General features: G+C 52.0%; 1 protein-coding gene across 4 annotated transcripts in view; it reads left to right on the top strand.

Annotated features, from left to right (window-relative positions):
* Positions 1-13,094, top strand: part of RBM10 (RNA binding motif protein 10) — a 24,623-nt gene extending 11,529 nt beyond the window's left edge. For 2 of the 4 annotated variants that reach the window (XM_006906895.3, XM_015585558.2), the window contains exons 4-23: positions 1,884-1,953; positions 3,752-3,825; positions 5,248-5,334; positions 7,340-7,400; positions 7,538-7,714; positions 8,101-8,261; positions 8,432-8,529; positions 8,615-8,702; positions 9,292-9,478; positions 9,580-9,722; positions 9,817-9,934; positions 10,020-10,111; positions 10,198-10,362; positions 11,329-11,478; positions 11,576-11,641; positions 11,721-11,909; positions 11,985-12,059; positions 12,345-12,451; positions 12,528-12,657; positions 12,755-13,094. In XM_006906895.3, coding sequence (XP_006906957.1) covers positions 1,884-1,953; positions 3,752-3,825; positions 5,248-5,334; positions 7,340-7,400; positions 7,538-7,714; positions 8,101-8,261; positions 8,432-8,529; positions 8,615-8,702; positions 9,292-9,478; positions 9,580-9,722; positions 9,817-9,934; positions 10,020-10,111; positions 10,198-10,362; positions 11,329-11,478; positions 11,576-11,641; positions 11,721-11,909; positions 11,985-12,059; positions 12,345-12,451; positions 12,528-12,657; positions 12,755-12,880 — 2,364 coding nt within the window. In that variant the 3' untranslated portion in view covers positions 12,881-13,094. The remainder of the gene's footprint in view (positions 1-1,883; positions 1,954-3,751; positions 3,826-5,247; positions 5,335-7,339; positions 7,401-7,537; positions 7,715-8,100; positions 8,262-8,431; positions 8,530-8,614; positions 8,703-9,291; positions 9,479-9,579; positions 9,723-9,816; positions 9,935-10,019; positions 10,112-10,197; positions 10,363-11,328; positions 11,479-11,575; positions 11,642-11,720; positions 11,910-11,984; positions 12,060-12,344; positions 12,452-12,527; positions 12,658-12,754) is intronic. The other 2 variants (XM_015585557.2, XM_006906896.3) reach the window with 2 other exon arrangements.
* Positions 13,095-16,883: the final 3,789 nt, after the last annotated feature.

Here is a 16,883-nt window from a genome sequence, read left to right on the forward strand (position 1 = left end):
AGGAGGAGAAGGCCAGTAACATCGTCATGCTGAGGATGCTGCCACAGGCAGCCACTGAGGATGACGTACGTGCCCCCCATGGCCCCGGGCAGGCGGCAGAGCAGAAGGCCAGGCTGGGTCTCCTCCAGGGCCCTCAACTTCTCCCTCATTCCCGACCTCAGCACCTTTCATCTCTTCTCTCCCACCGGCTCCTGTCCCCCTGTCCTCTGGGCAGGCCTCTCCTGGTCTAGAAGGGAGGGGTGTCCAATAGGTTGGCTTGCCCAAGGAGCTGCCAGTGGTGAGTGTGAGAGAAAACAGAACATTCCTCCTGCACATTCCACTGGTTGTCCATCCGTTATGCATATGTTGATTGAGGGCCAGATGCTGGCCAGGCCCAGTGCCAGGTCCAATGCTGGGTATGTTGCTAGTGGCAGAGATGATGTAGGTGGGGAGAATCCCCATGGGATTTTCTGAGGTTTTATTCTCATCCCCCCCCCCACCATCATCTCTTTTTGTTGCCAACATCAGGTCTCCTCAATGGTCTGGCCACAGAGCCTTGGGTTTTTCTTTGATTTCCTTCTCTGCTGCCGATAGCCTTCCTACCCTGTTTTCCTTTGTGGCATTCCCTTCCATCTTCCTCCCATTTCTCCCGTTTCCTTTTCCTACAGACTTATCTTAAGGAGCCCCAGTAAAACCCCAAGAGGGCCGCTAGAATAGCCTCCCTGATTCTCCTCCTTACTCCCCGTCCCACCATGAATTCTCTGCTCAGCTCTCCTTTGAAATCTGCTGGCTGCCCCTTTTGTCAGAGAGAAAATCCTACCTGTGTATTTGCAAACTTCTCAAGTCTGACCCACCTGCCCTGTTCAGGATTAGAGAGTAGCTGAGTGCTGACATTTCTTGAGGATTTATCATAGGATGGGCCACATGCCAGGTCTGATTTAATCATCACAAACACTTCACAGAGAAGGTACTTTGTATCTCCATCTCATAGATGAGGAAGCCAGGCCCCCAGCAGTGAATCGACTTGCCTCACATCCCACAGCCAGTGAGTGGCAGAGCAGAGTTGGGGTCTGAAACCGGGCAGCTGGGCCCCAGAGTCTGCATTCTTGCTGTTTCCTGAGCCTTCCCTGAGTAGTTGCGGTACTGATAAACTCCGTGTGTCCTTTTTTATTCTTCTATGACCATGCATGCACATGAGAGAGATCTCCTTTCTGTTGTTTAACCTAATAAGGAAACTGAGGCCCAGAGTCATTAAGACTGCTGCCTGAAAATGCCCAGCGCAGGCTCCCAGTCCTCTGTGAGAGGCACCACTAGCCTAGAAACCTGAATTGCCTCTGCAGCTTCTCTCTGGCTTACTTTATCCAGGAAGCTTTTCAAACCCCACACCATGCCTTTTTGTTTCCACCCCAAGTAACTGCTGCACTCGGGGTCTAGGACACATGGCTTGGGTTTGCTCAGACTCCAGTCCTCAGTTTTGTATTTGTGTTATGGGTCTCTTGATGCAAGCAGAGGGCAGCCCCTTTGGAAAGGGCCAGAATTACATCCCAACTTTCCTCACTTTGCGGCTGGACCATGCCTGTAGACCTCCACTGCCCACCATTCTTGATCTGCAAGCTTGCTTGCTCTTATTCTCCACCCCTGAGAGTCATCATGCTTCCATGCTTCACCTTGCACATGCCCCTTTCTTCATTTGACTCACTCTGAAAGTCTGGGGCCAAAAACTGAGACTGGATACTGGTGTGGGTCTGGGGCTGTGGTCAAAAAAGCCCTGAGAGAGAGACGGGGAAGATGGTGTGTGCACATCACTGATGGCCCCATGGGGCCCTGGAGGCCTCAATCTGGCCTCAGCTACTCAGCAGCCCCCTTGTGCTGAGCCTGCCCCAAATCTGTATCTCCTCATACAGATCCGTGGCCAGCTGCAGTCGCATGGTGTCCAAGCCCGGGAGGTCCGGCTGATGCGGAACAAATCCTCAGGTGAGCTTTCGTTCCCAGTGCCCTCCCCTTCCGCTGGCCAGCCTCCGCTTCCAAGTCTCCCTCTTGCCTCTACCTCCTCCTCCACACCCTCCCTACCCTGCCTTCCTGCCACAGGTGGGAATGGGCAGCTCGGGGATACCCCTCTTCTTTCGCCCTCATGCCACTCTCCTCACAGCTCTGGACAGCAGCCTCTTGGCACAGGCCTGTTGGGGAGGGGGTATAGCTCTGAGCTGAGCTGAGTGTTCCCAGAGCCAGGGCCAGGGCCAGTCTCAAGCTCCAGGGACCCTCCTCTCTGGGACTCTGCGTATCTGAGATGGTAACCCCTCCCAATATGCTCCCTCCCCTCTCCTTTCTTCTTCTTCCCCTGCCCTCACTCTTCCTCAGATTTTTCTGGTAACAGCATCTGACCAGAAAGTAGGTCTGACACAGCTCCACCGTGTGTCCCAAGAGGGGAGGCAGGGGAAGGCTCTCGTCCCAGGGCTCATCCCAGGAGCAGCCAAGACTTCTGGCCTCACTTGTCCCTTCCCTCCCTCTTGCAGGCTGCTTGGAGCTGGCCTGAGGGTAGCAGGGGGGTAGAGGGGAGCGGTCTCTACAGGATATCTGGCCCAGCCTCCCCAAGGCAGGCACAGTGGGGCCTCACTCTGCCTGGTCTTCTCTCTCCATCTCTCAGCCTCTCTCTTCCCCATACCTCCATATCTGTCTGTCTGTCTCTATCTATCTCTCTATCTCTATATCTCTATCTCTCTTTCATCATACCTGTGCATCTTAACGGTTCTTCTTTTTAGTGATCAAGCATGTACCCCCAAGCCCTGCCACATCTAAGCCCTCCCTGTTTGTTTACCTCCAAAGGAAGAGCTTCTTCCTGCAGCCTCAAGCCCTGGGTTCCTTTCCCAGCCCTGGCAAGGCCTGGAGTTTCTCATGGTAGCATGCAGGTCTTGCTCTGCTTCACCCCAGCCAAACCACGTGCTGCCAGGATTCTGGTCTCTCTCCCCAAAGCGGTCTCCCAGGTACAGCCTGCTCTGTGGCCCTGGGCACTTCTCCCAGAAACCCACTGATTCTTTAAGGTCTGCCTGGCCAATCCTGACTCCATTCTCCTGCTGTCTAGGAGGACCTGGACTGTGGGTGGTTGTACTCTTCCCAGCTTGGCCTTGAGGTGGCTCCCTTGTAAGGCCCACCACCTGTGCACTGTGGTGAGGCTGAGGTGATATTACGTTCCTAACTCTCCCAGTTCCTGATGGGCCTGGAGCCTTCTTGGCCTCACTGAGTAGCTCAGCTTCTCTTTTGCTCCATTGATTAAACACCTGTTACAGGGCCCCTCCTGGGTGCCCCTGGCTTTGTGATGGGCCCCACCCTTGGGTTATTTTTTCTGCCCTATGTGGAGCCAGCAGCCTGCCCATCTGCCCTCCATCATTTTCTGGAGACCTTTATTTGTACCTTTTCCCTCCCAGTTCCTTCTCTCTGTCTCTGTCACCCTAGGCTGACCAGGCACGTCTTGCCTGAGCCCCATCTCTCTGTCTTCTCAGCTGGCGCGTGTATATCTCTCCCCACCCACCCACTTCTCTCTGGCTGTTTCCTCCCACCTCCTTCTCTCTTACCTGCCCTTCCCGGCCATCTACTTTGCCTCCCACCCCCTGGTCTTTCTCTCTCTGATTGCTTCTCTCTTTTCCTTTTTTCCTTTCTCCTCTCCCCCCTTCCCTCTCTGCCCCCGTCCTCTCCCCTCGGGTCCCGCCCCCGGGAGCGCCGTGTGTCCAAAGCTGTTGACTAACCCACTGCGTCTGTATCTGAATGCTGTCTCCAGGTCAGAGCCGGGGCTTCGCCTTCGTCGAGTTTAGTCACTTGCAGGACGCTACACGATGGATGGAAGCCAATCAGGTTGCTTTGCCGCACTTGAACCCCCCCCCAAACAAATACTACTTTGTAATCGAGCGCTCTCCCCATCGCCTGATTCTTATGGACACAGTTCCCTGCCCTGTGGCCCTGTGTCCCATCCCCCCCACCCTCTCTCTCTCCCCCTTCCTGACCCTTTCTCCTCTTCCCATCTCTCGCTACCCACTGGGCTGCCCATCAAGAACCCACATATCACTGGCCCCACCCGATGCCAGGCACTAGCTCTGCCCCTCCATCTCTCCCAGCTGAGCTTTCAGAGAAAGGGCTATGGGGGCGGGGGAGGGGGGTATGTGGTGGGGAGTGTCTTCCATGTAGGTTCCCACTCCCCAGGAGACTGCCCTGCTCTGGGGTTAGGCAGAGCCAGTACTTCGTTCCACTCTCAGACACCACTGGAAATTCAGCCACGGGGGAAGTTAGCTGTTGGCACACTAACTAGCAAGTCCCGTTTTGCCAGCTATCCCTGCATGTGAGTTCGGCCCTTTGATTCCCACACAAAAAGCCAGCACTGCTCTGTTGATCTAAAGTACCAGTCAAGTGTGATAGTTTCATTCACTGGGACTCACCTGGTTGCCCCATCCCTCCCACTGCACCTACTCCCCACAGGGTAGGTGATCCCACAGGAATCACCACTTGCCTTGCTCCTCTGGGGGCAGGCCTACCCTCTCAGCAAGGAGCTGTGCTGCTGGGAAGGAGTCTGCTCCCCCAGCCTGGCACAGGCTTGCAACCCAGCAGCTTTGGGACCTTCAGAGACCCAAGGATCTGCTCTGCTTGCCCACCCAGAGCCCAGCTCACTGGTGTGCAGCACTAAAGGAAAGCCTCGGGAGGAGGGGCAGGTGTGCTGGAAGGGAGTTCCGTAGGGCCAGCCATGGGGCTATCTCTTCCGGTCCATAGGCTAGTGCCATGGGCCCAGAACCCAGCCAGCCACAGGAAGACAGCCTCCCAGCAAGAACTTCCATTTTTTCAATATGGCTCTTTCTTTTTCCCCTTCTCTAGCACTAGTGCGCGTGCGCTCTCTCTTTCTTTCTCTCCCTCCCTTCCCATCCCCCCTCATCCCAAGTATAGCCTGTGTAGTGCTGGCCCTGGGTGTGGCCTGGCAGTGTCAGGGCCGAGTGGGGGCTTTTCCCCACTGTCCGGCAAGCGTCAGTCAGCCGAGCACTGTGTGCCTGGTGGCGTGTGTTCACGTGTGTGTGCGCGTGCCCTGAAAAGCAGCAAACAGCTGCGCCCGAGGGCTGTGGTGCTTTCCCTCCCTCCTTCCCTTCCTTCTTCCCTCGTCCGTTCTCCTACCTCCCTCCATTCCCTGTCCCTCATCCATCCAGCTGAAGGGCTCGCTCACTCTCTTCTCCTGTGCTGAAACGGTGCGTGGGGCACTGCTGCCTGCGCCTCACTCGGCTCTGCTTTTTCCTGCAGCATTCCCTCAACATCCTGGGCCAGAAGGTATCCATGCACTACAGCGACCCCAAGCCCAAGATCAATGAGGACTGGCTGTGTAATAAGGTACAGGGGCAGTGGGCAGCAGTTATCATGGACCGAGGCAGCAACAGTGGTGGCAACGTCTCTGACTCCTTGGGGCCTCTGAGGTGGTGTGGACTGGCTTAGCTCAAGTAGCTATCATTCCTTGCCACCCACCCACCCACCAATGTGTAGTGAGCTTTCACTCAGTGCTAGGCTCTGCTCTTATGAAGCACTATCTTGCCTTAAGTCCCAATAGACTGTCAACAGATATTTACACAAATGACTAGTGACAGTGGAGGCATACCATGATGTGTAAAATGTGGACCTCAGAACCAAACTGGCTGAAATTAAACTCTCCTGCATCTGCCTTGATTTTGATCAAAGCTCTTAACCTCTCTGTGCCTCACTTTCCTATCTCTAAAATGCAAAGAGTAATGACACCTCTCCTCAAAGGTAATTTGGGAAGATTAAAATGTGATTATGAGAGAGTAACGCTTGGAACAACACCTGGCCTACAGTTAGCACTGTTTAATGTCAGCTGTTCTTCTGAAGAAAAGCACAGGGTGTTCTGAGAGCCTATGTCAGGTGACCCAACTTTGAAGGCCACTCTAACAAAGCCATGTCCACCTGAGACAGAGGGTACAAGCAGTCATATTCCCAAAGAGGAAGCCAAGGCTCAAGAGAAGGAACCGTGAGTGAGCCTTGAGCCATGACGTGTTCCTGACCACAGGGCCGTGGATGCCACTGTGGGTTCAGGCCTCCCCTGGGGCCAGCCTCACAAGCAGCCCTGAGGCACAGCTCTACCTCCTGCAGCTGGCTGGCAGTTCTGAGACCTAAGGGTAGGATTAAGAGCTTTCAGAGACCCCCAACTCTCTCCCCAAGAAGAACTCTGCCTAGTAATGGGGTGCGGGGTGGCGTCTATTCGTTAATATCGGAAGGCAGGTGTCCACTGTCTCTGGAAAGGTGGGACAGTTACAGTGGAACTTCATTCCTCCTATATTTTCAGATATGTCTAGAAACCAGGGAATTCTCTACTTTCCTCTCCTTTACTCCTCACATCTTATTGGTCACCAGGTCCTGTCACTCCTGTCACAGAAATGCTCTCCCTTGTCATTCTGCCTGTACAGGCCAGTCCTCGCCCACTCTCCCAGAGAGTCACCACGGACCCCTTAATAGTGCTAGCCTCTTGCCTCTTTCTTCCACCCTCTCACCTATAACATTCCTCATAACCACCTCTGACCACGTCCCTTTTCCTCTACTTAAAACTCCCACAAGTCTGAGCTGAGGCAGGACAGTCCTCCATAATCTAGCATCACCTTCCCTCTCTAGCCTTGGCTTTTGCCTCTCTCCTACAGAAAACCTCTTGTTCTCTCTCTTAGCATTCGCTTCCCAGCAAAACCACATCAAACCAAACTTTTGGGTCTCCCAGATCAAATATCCCTGCTGACTATTGCCAGCTGAGTGAGCAGTGCCCCTCTTGGCCCACTCCCTTTCCTGAACCCCTGTTGGTGACCGTACCCACAGACTAACCTGTCTATCTGCTACATCTGCTCCCCGCCGGTAGGCCATGAGAGAAAGGCCACTTCCTGAGCATGCAGGGCAAAGTCTGGCACAGGAGTAGTACTCAGTACCTGGCCTTGAAATGGAGAGAAATATGGCAAGAGAGGGACTTCTGGCTTTTAGGGATAGAAATACTGGAGGTGCCTAAACAGAGAAGCAAGTTTTGGGAAGCAGAACCTACTAAAAGGCATTGGGGGACAGTCCTAGGAGTTGGTATTTCAGAGGAGGCAGCAGTTGTAATGAGTGGGGAAGTTGTCGATTCCTGAGATGAGAGAGTGACACTGAGAACAAATTTGAGACCACGTAAAGGGGAGAGTCACAGACCTGAGAATGATAGCCAGAACCCCAGAGCCCCCTGCCTCCCCTGACTCTCGGGCCACCCTTCCCTGGGGCATGGTGGGGTTCCCTGGGGGGATCTCTGGATCCAAGTTTGGAGGGTGCAACAGAAAGCTCCACCCCCTCTGACGGCCTGGCCTGTGCCTCACAGTGTGGTGTCCAGAACTTCAAACGCCGTGAGAAGTGCTTCAAATGTGGTGTGCCCAAGTCAGGTGAGGTCCTTATGCCTTCCCCCTCCTTGGGACGTTGATGGGAGTGGGGAGAAGGTTGAGGGGCCTGTGCTCTGGGAGTAGGGTGACCAGCTTGGAGCCTCCCTTTTGTCACCAGCCTGTCTTGCCATCCCTGACAGAGGCAGAGCAGAAGCTGCCCCTGGGCACAAGGATGGATCAGCAGACGCTACCATTGGGTGGACGGGAGCTGAGCCAGGGCCTGCTCCCCCTCCCACAGCCCTACCAAGCCCAGGGAGTACTGGCTTCCCAAGCCCTGTCACAGGGTTCAGAGCCAAGCTCAGAGAATGCCAATGACAGTGAGTCACTTGTTCTTTTCTTCTTCCTCCCTGCCCTAGGGTGTCTGGGCTGGGCTCTCCAAGGCCAGAGAGATAGTGGTGACCAGGACTTAGTCCTCTCAGGGGTCTCTGCCTGGTGAGGGAACAGACAAGTGATATAGGGAGAGCAGGGGAGGAGCATGGCCCGACTCGACTTTGAGGGTGTATTAGGAAAGTTCTCAGCAGGTAAGCGATTGAGCTGGGACTTGCAACTGACAAGCAGAGTTTGTCCAGGAAGAAGAAGGGAGAGGAAGCAGCAGGTGCCAGATGTGAAGGCCAGAGGAGAGGGAGCAGTGGGGGAGCCACCAGAGGTTAGGGCTGGAGCAGAGTATCAGGGGTGACCCTTAATGTTGGGCCCCTTCCCACAGCCATCATTTTGCGCAACCTGAACCCACACAGCACCATGGACTCCATCCTGGGGGCCCTAGCACCCTACGCAGTGCTGTCCTCTTCCAATGTGCGCGTCATCAAGGACAAACAGACCCAACTGAACCGCGGCTTTGCCTTCATCCAGCTCTCCACCATCGTGGTGAGGGCGGCACAGGGGGGGCCGGGCAGCCAGCGTCCCGGCCCCCAGGGTGGGGAGGAGGGATCCTGACCCCAGCCCCCCACCGCGGCCCCACGCCTGGCAGTGGGGCAATAGAGCCGGGGGCCTCCCCGGGCCTGACCCCTCTGCCTCTGCCTCCCTTCTTCTCCCAGGAGGCAGCCCAGCTGCTGCAGATCCTACAGGCCCTGCACCCACCACTCACCATCGATGGCAAGACCATCAACGTTGAATTTGCCAAGGGTTCTAAGAGGTCAGGGCCCCACCTATGTCCCTCCCCAGCTTGTCCCCCAGCTGGGGTCCTCCATCTCACTCCCAGTCTCTGACATCCTCCCCAGGGACATGGCTTCCAATGAGGGCAGTCGCATCAATGCTGCCTCTGTGGCCAGCACTGCCATTGCTGCGGCCCAATGGGCCATCTCACAGGTACTCAAGACTCCCCTCTGCCCCACCATCCCAATACCTGGGCCGCCTCGATCCTCCTGTACCCTCTCTGTGAACAGGAGGGCTGGCTTGCTATTTTGACTTTCTGTGTACCTAGAACCCTCACAGTGGCTGCTGTGGGCTCTTGGGGCCTCGCTACAGCTCCCTTCCCAGTCACCTCCTTCAAGGCTTTCATTGTCGATGCCACTGTGGCATCCTCTTTGGTGGTTATTTTATTGCCCTGAGTTATAACTTTTTTTAATAAAAAAGAATTTATAAATAGCTGAAAGAAAATTGGGAGATGAGACTAAAGGGAGGATTGTATCTCGCTTGGTCTGATGCCCAACACACAACACATGGACCAGTGTCAGCCTTGGGAGCATTTTGGCATGTGTCTTTGTTACTGTCTTGTTTTTGCTGCTGCCCTGCTCTGCTGTGGCCGGGCAGCCCTCGAGTCTCACTTGTCTGAGGGCTGCATGCTTTCTGTCAGTAGACAGACTCTAGCCTCACCTGTGGGCAGCCGCTTCTTAGCAGGTTCCCCTCCCCTCACACTCCCTCATCTGCTAATGAGCCCCTCCCACCTGCCCCTCAGGCCTCCCAGGGTGGGGAGGGTGCCTGGGCCACCCCCGAGGAGCCACCGGTCGACTACAGCTACTACCAACAGGATGAGGGCTATGGCGGCAGCCAGGGCACAGAGTCCTCTCTCTATGCCCATGGCTACCTCAAGGGCACCAAGGGCCCTGGCATCACTGGAACCAAAGGGGACCCAGCCGGAGCAGGTGAGCCCCAGCATCTCCTCAATCCCATGTGGGCGCCGACAGGCATAGGGTCCTGGGCCCTGCCATTCACAGGTGTTCTCCCTCCCTCTCCATCTTTACAGGTGCTGAAGGCTCCCTGGAGCCTGGAGCAGACTCTGTGTCACTGCAGGCTTTCTCCCGTGCCCAACCTGGTGCCACCCCTGGCATCTACCAGCAGTCAGCAGCTGAGGTGAGCGGCAGTCAGGGTACTGCCGCCAATAGCCAGGTGAGGGAGCTTAAGGGAGATCCTGGGAGCAAGGGTGGACACAGCAGGCATTGGCAGAGACTGAATCCTGTTCCCCTGTCTGGCCCATGACCAGTCATACACCATCATGTCACCTGCTGTGCTCAAATCTGAGCTCCAGAGCCCTACCCATCCCAGCTCTGCCCTGCCACCAGCCACCAGCCCCACTGCCCAAGAGTCCTACAGCCAGTACCGTGAGTAGCCCCAGCCTGCAGGTGGGTGGTAGGGAGTTCCTTAATAAAGCAGGGAGGTGTGTGACCCCCACTTCTGACTCCCCAGCTGTTCCTGACGTCTCCACCTACCAGTATGATGAGACATCCGGCTACTACTACGATCCCCAGACCGGCCTTTACTATGACCCCAACTCCCAGGTGATGGGGCAGTTCAGGGAGCAGGTGGGGTCTGCAGTTCCCCTTCTTGAGGTCCTACCTCATGCCTCCTCTCCCCCGTCCTCCAGTATTACTATAATGCTCAGAGCCAGCAGTACCTGTACTGGGATGGGGAAAGGCGGACCTACGTTCCTGCGCTGGAGCAGTCAGCTGACGGGCATAAGGAAACGGGGGCACCCTCCAAGGAGGGCAAAGAGAAGAAGGAAAAGCACAAGACCAAGACAGCCCAACAGGTGAACACCAAGATCCCGGAGTCACTGGCTTGCTATTTAGTGTCTTCTGATGACTGCATTTCTGCCACCTGTTAACCCCTGCTGCTGAGGGAGTGGGTGGGGGCTGGATGTGTGTGTGGGTAATAATTATGCTCAAGGGAGACCAGGCTTTTGGTCCAGCTCTGCTCTTTGCTGCATGACCTTGAGCCAGGACAGTCTCCTCAGTACAAGGCAGGGCCACCCACCCCCCTGAGGTGGCTACTATCATCTACATGAACCCTGTTAGCTTTCCTATCCCCCAGTGGGATCCCTCACGCTGCTGGTGGGAGTGCGGGCTGGTGTGAGCATGCCAGAAGCCAGGCTAGCCCTACCTGTGGAAACAGATGGGCATGCATATTCCTTTGGGCCCAGAACCCCACTCATGGGGGTGTGTCCTCTGTGTCTACATGTAGATATATCCCAGATAACTTCTTGAAGGCCCAACAGGGGGTGGGCAGGAAAACAGCCTATTGCAGTATTTTGTGGTAGGGGGGCAATTGGAGGGAACCTCAGTGTCTGTCTTTAGAGGAAGAATATAACAGTCTGTGTTTAGCCCTTGGAAGCAAGAACTTGACAACCTGGTAAAATTCTAAAAAATGGTGGTGTGCCTGGGGGTAGAAACAATATAATATGGAATGTGGCATAGTGTTGTGCATGTAAATTAAAATTATAGACAGAGAAAGCCATCCTATGCATTTTAGAATGATAAACATTTTGAAAACACACAGGGAACATAATGGTGTGGGTGCCTGTCAGTATCGGGCATAGCCAAATCGGGGCTTGATGCGGAACATTGATGACAGTATGACAGAAATGGGAACTCTCACTGCCACCTCTCTCACCTGCTTGAGGTGCGGGGTAGGGTGGAGTGGTCTGCAGCAGAGGCAGTGGGGCAGTGGATGGAGTTGTTGGGTTCCTTAGAGTCTCACCCCCCACCCTCGCCCCTAGATTGCCAAGGACATGGAACGGTGGGCCCGGAGTCTCAACAAGCAAAAAGAAAACTTCAAAAACAGCTTCCAGCCTATCAGCTCCCTGCGAGATGATGAAAGGCGGGAGTCGGCCACCGCAGATGCCGGCTACGCCATCCTGGAGAAGAAGGTGTGTTGTGGCTACCAGTTTGCACCCCTCAACCCAAACTTGTCATCCCTCCATTCCCTCTGTGGAGGCCCTGAATTTCTGTGTCCTTCTACCCCAGGGAGCATTAGCTGAGAGACAGCACACCAGCATGGACCTCCCAAAACTGGCCAGCGACGACCGTCCAGTGAGTGTCCAGGGTAGAAAGAGGAGCAGGGGCTTTGATTTTGCCAGCCCTGACTTCCTACTCCTCCCACCTTCAACAGAGCCCACCTCGGGGGCTGGTGGCAGCCTACAGTGGGGAGAGTGACAGTGAGGAAGAGCAGGAACGAGGGGGCCCAGAACGGGAGGAGAAGCTAACTGACTGGCAGAAGCTGGCCTGTCTGCTCTGCCGGCGCCAGTTCCCCAGCAAAGAAGCACTTATCCGGCACCAGCAGCTCTCCGGCCTTCACAAGGTGACTGAGGGAGGCTTGACAGGGAGCCCTGGCCCAGCCCAGCCCAGCCCCTTCATTCTTCCTATCTTCTTGCAGCAAAACCTTGAGATTCACCGGCGAGCTCACCTCTCAGAAAATGAACTAGAAGCACTTGAGAAGAATGACATGGAGGTAAGGTGTGACTCACTCCTGGGCTCCATCCTATCTGTCCCTTGCCAAGTGCCCATTCCCTCAGACAGCTAGTGCTCAAGTTCCTCAGCTGGGTACATTCTAGCTGCCATCAGTCATCTCATGCCTTGTCCCTGCAAGGCTTCTTCCCAGTTTTCCCATGCTGGCTACAGGACCTCAGACCTGTTAGATCCAGTTCCTCATGGGCCCCCCACTCCACACTCATCTGTGCCCATATTTTCTGCTAGTAGTGACCACCTCCCCCATCTCTCACACACAAACTTTCAGCAAATGAAGTACCGGGACCGCGCAGCTGAACGCAGAGAGAAGTATGGCATCCCTGAGCCACCAGAGCCCAAGAGGAGGAAGTATGGTGGCATGTCTGCAGCCTCCGTGTGAGTGCCCAAGGCCAGGTGGGGGGCCTGGGGCTGGCAGGCCAGTCACTCAATGCTGTACCACTGTCTCCTGCAGGGACTTTGAGCAGCCCACGCGGGACGGGCTGGGCAGTGACAACATTGGCAGTCGCATGCTCCAGGCCATGGGCTGGAAAGAGGGCAGTGGCCTGGGCCGCAAGAAGCAGGGCATTGTGACGCCCATTGAGGTGAGTCTCCCATGATCTCATCCCCATCTTCCAGTTCTCTCCATTGCAGCCCCACCTTGCCCCAAGACCCTTGACAGAGCCTGCCTCCCTCATACAGGCCCAGACACGGGTGCGGGGCTCCGGCTTGGGTGCCCGAGGCAGCTCCTATGGGGTTACCTCAACTGAGTCCTACAAGGAGACACTGCACAAGACAATGGTGACCCGCTTCAACGAAGCCCAGTAAAGAACTACAAGAGCTGCTTCTACATCTGTCAGTTGTCTAGCCTCAGACAGAAGAGAATGAAATGTTAGGTGATCTGATTGGGGCCCTGTACCTGCCTACCAGCCCACTTCCCAGCTAGAGAGACCCTGACCAAGTCAGACTTTGAGTTGGTGACTTTTGTTGGACAACCGGGCTGGAATATGTTCTTTTTGTAATAAAAGCTGAAAAGTCTGCAGCTTACATGTCTCTTTCTTACGTCCCAGCGTGATTTGTGGCCCACACAGACACAGGGACATAAACACAAAAAAGGGGCCTTGTCAGACCAAGGTGAGTGGCAGTGGCAGCATTCACAATGTCTAGAACATGGTGACTACTAGCTCAATGGAAGGGGATGCAGAACAGAGGGTTCTGGCCTGTGTACCAACCCACAAGATCCTGGTCATGGTCCTTCATCATTGTTGGGGCCAGCAGGTCATGCTGTACCAGGAAATGCAGCACTACCAGGGCACCATCGGGCTTGAAGTCCCCCTGGGTCACAGCCAGGATTGCAAATACTGTATCCCCTGGCCTTGCCACCCCGCAGCTGTACTTGCTCTGTGGTGGCAAGGTTAAATTGCACTTAGCCCTCTCTGGGTCTGGGGACAATGCCCGAGGGCATCTCCAAGTGAAGGACAATTGGCACTCTGGCTCCAGTAGACTATGTTCTCAACGTGCTGATAACCCCAAGGGGTAGAGAGAAAAGCACAGCTTGCCAATCCCAGGTCCCAGGGTTGCCCCACCAGAACCATTTGGGTCTACCTTTGTCCCCATCCTCTCCAGGGCTCTTATCACAGGACCCCAACAAGGAGCGCCCATACGTGGTTGGCAGTAATAAATGGTACAGCCACTCTGGAAAACTGACTTTTTTATAGAGGTAAGCATATGCTTGTCCTATGACTCAGCAATTCCATTCTTAGATATTTACCCCAAACAAATGCAAATGTGTCAACAAAAGGACTTGTTATATGTATATTCATAGCAGTTGTATTCATAGTAGCCCAAAACTGGTAATAACCCAAACATCCAACAAGAGAAGAATGGATAAATTACATCTATTCACATAATGGAATATAACTCAGCAATGAAAAGGGACAAAATGCTGATATAAACAACATGAATGAATCTCACATGTCGAGTGCAAAAAGTAAGGCACAGAAGAGTTCAGACTATGAGTCTACTTAAGTGGAGTTCTTAATCAGATGGAACACATTTATGGTGACAGCAGTCAACAGGGTGGAGGTGGGAAGGGTATTATTCACTGTAAAGAGCTTTCTGGAATAATGAAAAGTTTCTATATTTTGACCGGGGTGCTAGTCACACTGGGTGTATACTTGAGTAAACAACAAGCTGTAGAGTGAAAAATCTGAGCATTTTCTCATGTAAATTGTACAAAAGTTGAAAAAAGACCACCAGAGGAAACTTCAAGAAGAAGGAAGGAAATAAGAGTAGAAATAGATGAAATGCAGGGAAAGGCAGATTAATAAAATCAAAAGCAGAATCTTCGAAACAAAAAGAAGAAAGGTAGACCTCTGGCAAGACTGATCAATTAAAGAAGATAAAAGGTGCAAATAAACCAAATCCAAAATTGGGAATTTACTACAGATGCAACGTGGCTTTTTAAAATAATGGAAGTATATCTGAAAATCTAGATTGCATTCCTAGAAAAATATAAAATGCCAAAACTGTTTCATGAAGAAACAGATTGCTTGACTAAAGCAAAAAGTAATAAATAAGCTTCCCTTCTCCCCACCATCAAAAGGACCCAGATTGCTTTTGTAGGTGTGATCTACCAAACTCCCAGGAACAGTTAATTGCTATCTTAAAAAAGTTGTTCTAGATATTAGAAAAAGAACAGAAGATGGATATTTTACGAGGCCTGTATAATCTTGATCCCTGAAACAGATAGTACAAGAAGAGAAAAATTTCAAGCCCATTTCACTTATACCTGTAGATGTACAAATCCTTAATAAAAGCTAAATGAATCTAATAGTACATGTTTTGATCAAATAGTTTATCCCAGGAATGCAAAGTAAGTCAACATCAAGAAAGCTATATATGTAGTTCTCTACATTAATAGACCAAAAGTAAATAAACATATAATAATCTCAACCACAGAAAAAGTATTTGATAAGGTTCAAGAATCCCTGAATTTATACTTAAATAAATCAACGAATAAAAGTACATGAGGGGGAAAGAAATAACTTCTTTACAGCAGAATGTCAACAATTACAGAACAATGATGGAGTTAGAAAGTCTATGGCTACGAAAACAAGTAGTTACATTAGTGATTACACTTTCATAAAGGAACAGTGTATACTTACATAGATGAAAGTATCTCCTATAAGATATATGATACTTCATTCCAAAGAGAAAAATAGCATCTTTATAATAGAGAAAGCTGGCAGACACTATCTTAATAAAGGGAACAAAGTGAACAGTATCAGTACTAAAACCATGAGCCATCTGCCAGGATGAAATGAGGAGACAACACATCCAAGCTGTAGAACCTGAATCTAACCATGAGGAAACATCAGACAAAAGTCAAACTGAGGAACATTCCACAAAATTCCTGGCTTGCAATCTTTAAAAGTGTCAAGGTCATGAAGATCAAGGAAAGTATGAAGAACTGTTGCAGACTGAAAGAGACATGTCATCTGAACATTCAAATGTCACCTCCCCAATGAGGCCTGCCCTGGCTACCTCATTTTAAATTCCAAACCGTCACCTGCCACACTCCCTATGCTCCCTTCCTTGCCTTACTTTTCTCCATAACACTTCTCATCTTAACTTCTACCATACTATATATTTTCTCGCTTTTCTATATTGTCTCCTTCACTAGAATGAAAGCCCTGCAAGGGAAGGGACTTTTTTGTCTGCCTCTTCACTACTGTGTCTCTAATGCCTAGAACAGGGTTTGACCAGACCTTGGCAGCTTGAATGAGTACACGCACCGCAACTGTTTGAATCATTCTCATCCTCAAGACTCCATTTTTTTAAAAAAGCTAATATATAAAGAATTCCTAAAAATCCATAAGAAGTACAACAACCCAATAAAAAATGGATAAAGGACACAAATTCCCAGAAAAGAACTGCAAATACCTTTCAATCTATGAAAAGATTGTTCAAGCTCACTCGCAATAAGATAAATGAAAAATTATAATTACACCAGACTGGCAAACATCCCAAAGCACTCATGCTGGAAGCATGGCACAACTATTGCCTCCGACCCTCTCCCTCCCTCTCCTTTCCTCAGTTACTCCCACTGATCCATTTGAAGGCAATCAATTCTTCTGGGAAAAGAACTTGGCCACACACACACGGCTTCAATTGTTGCCTCTGATGATCTCCAAATCCACGTCTCCAGCCCAGAGCTCCCTCCACCCCCTGAATTTCAGACTTGGTCCCCAACTGTTCACCCAACGGACACATACCAGACCTTGGATGTCTAACAGGCATCTCAAATGTAACACATCTAAAAACAAACTCCTGATCTTGCCTCACGCCTGCTCCGAATGCGGTATTTCCCATGTCAGCTGATGACAACTCTATCTTTCCAGCTGTTCAGGCTAAAAACCTGGGGGTCAGCCAAGCCTCCTATTTTTCATGCCCTAATTCTGATCTCTTGGCAAATCCTGCTGTCTTTACCTTTAGAAGCAATCCAAGATCTAATCCCTCCTCACCACTTCCACTTTTACCACCTTGGTCTAATCCTCTCTCATCACTTCCTGGACTCTTGCAGTAGCCTTTTACACTGGATTTTCTGCTTCCACCTTTCCTCTTACAGTTTGTTCTCTCCCCACACAGAGAAGCCAGGTTGTTTATTCTAAAATATAATTTATATAATGTGATTCCCCTGCTTAAAATTCTTTCACTGCTCCCCATGGATCTTAGAATAGAAACCAAACATCTCAGCCTGGCTTACAGTGCCCTACTTGACATGGCCTCGGTTCTCATCTCGCACCATTCTCTCTTCCTCACTGCTCTC

The sequence above is a fragment of the Pteropus alecto genome, unplaced genomic scaffold (assembly GCF_000325575.1).
Source record: "Pteropus alecto unplaced genomic scaffold, ASM32557v1 scaffold392, whole genome shotgun sequence".
Lineage (NCBI taxonomy): Eukaryota > Metazoa > Chordata > Mammalia > Chiroptera > Pteropodidae > Pteropus > Pteropus alecto.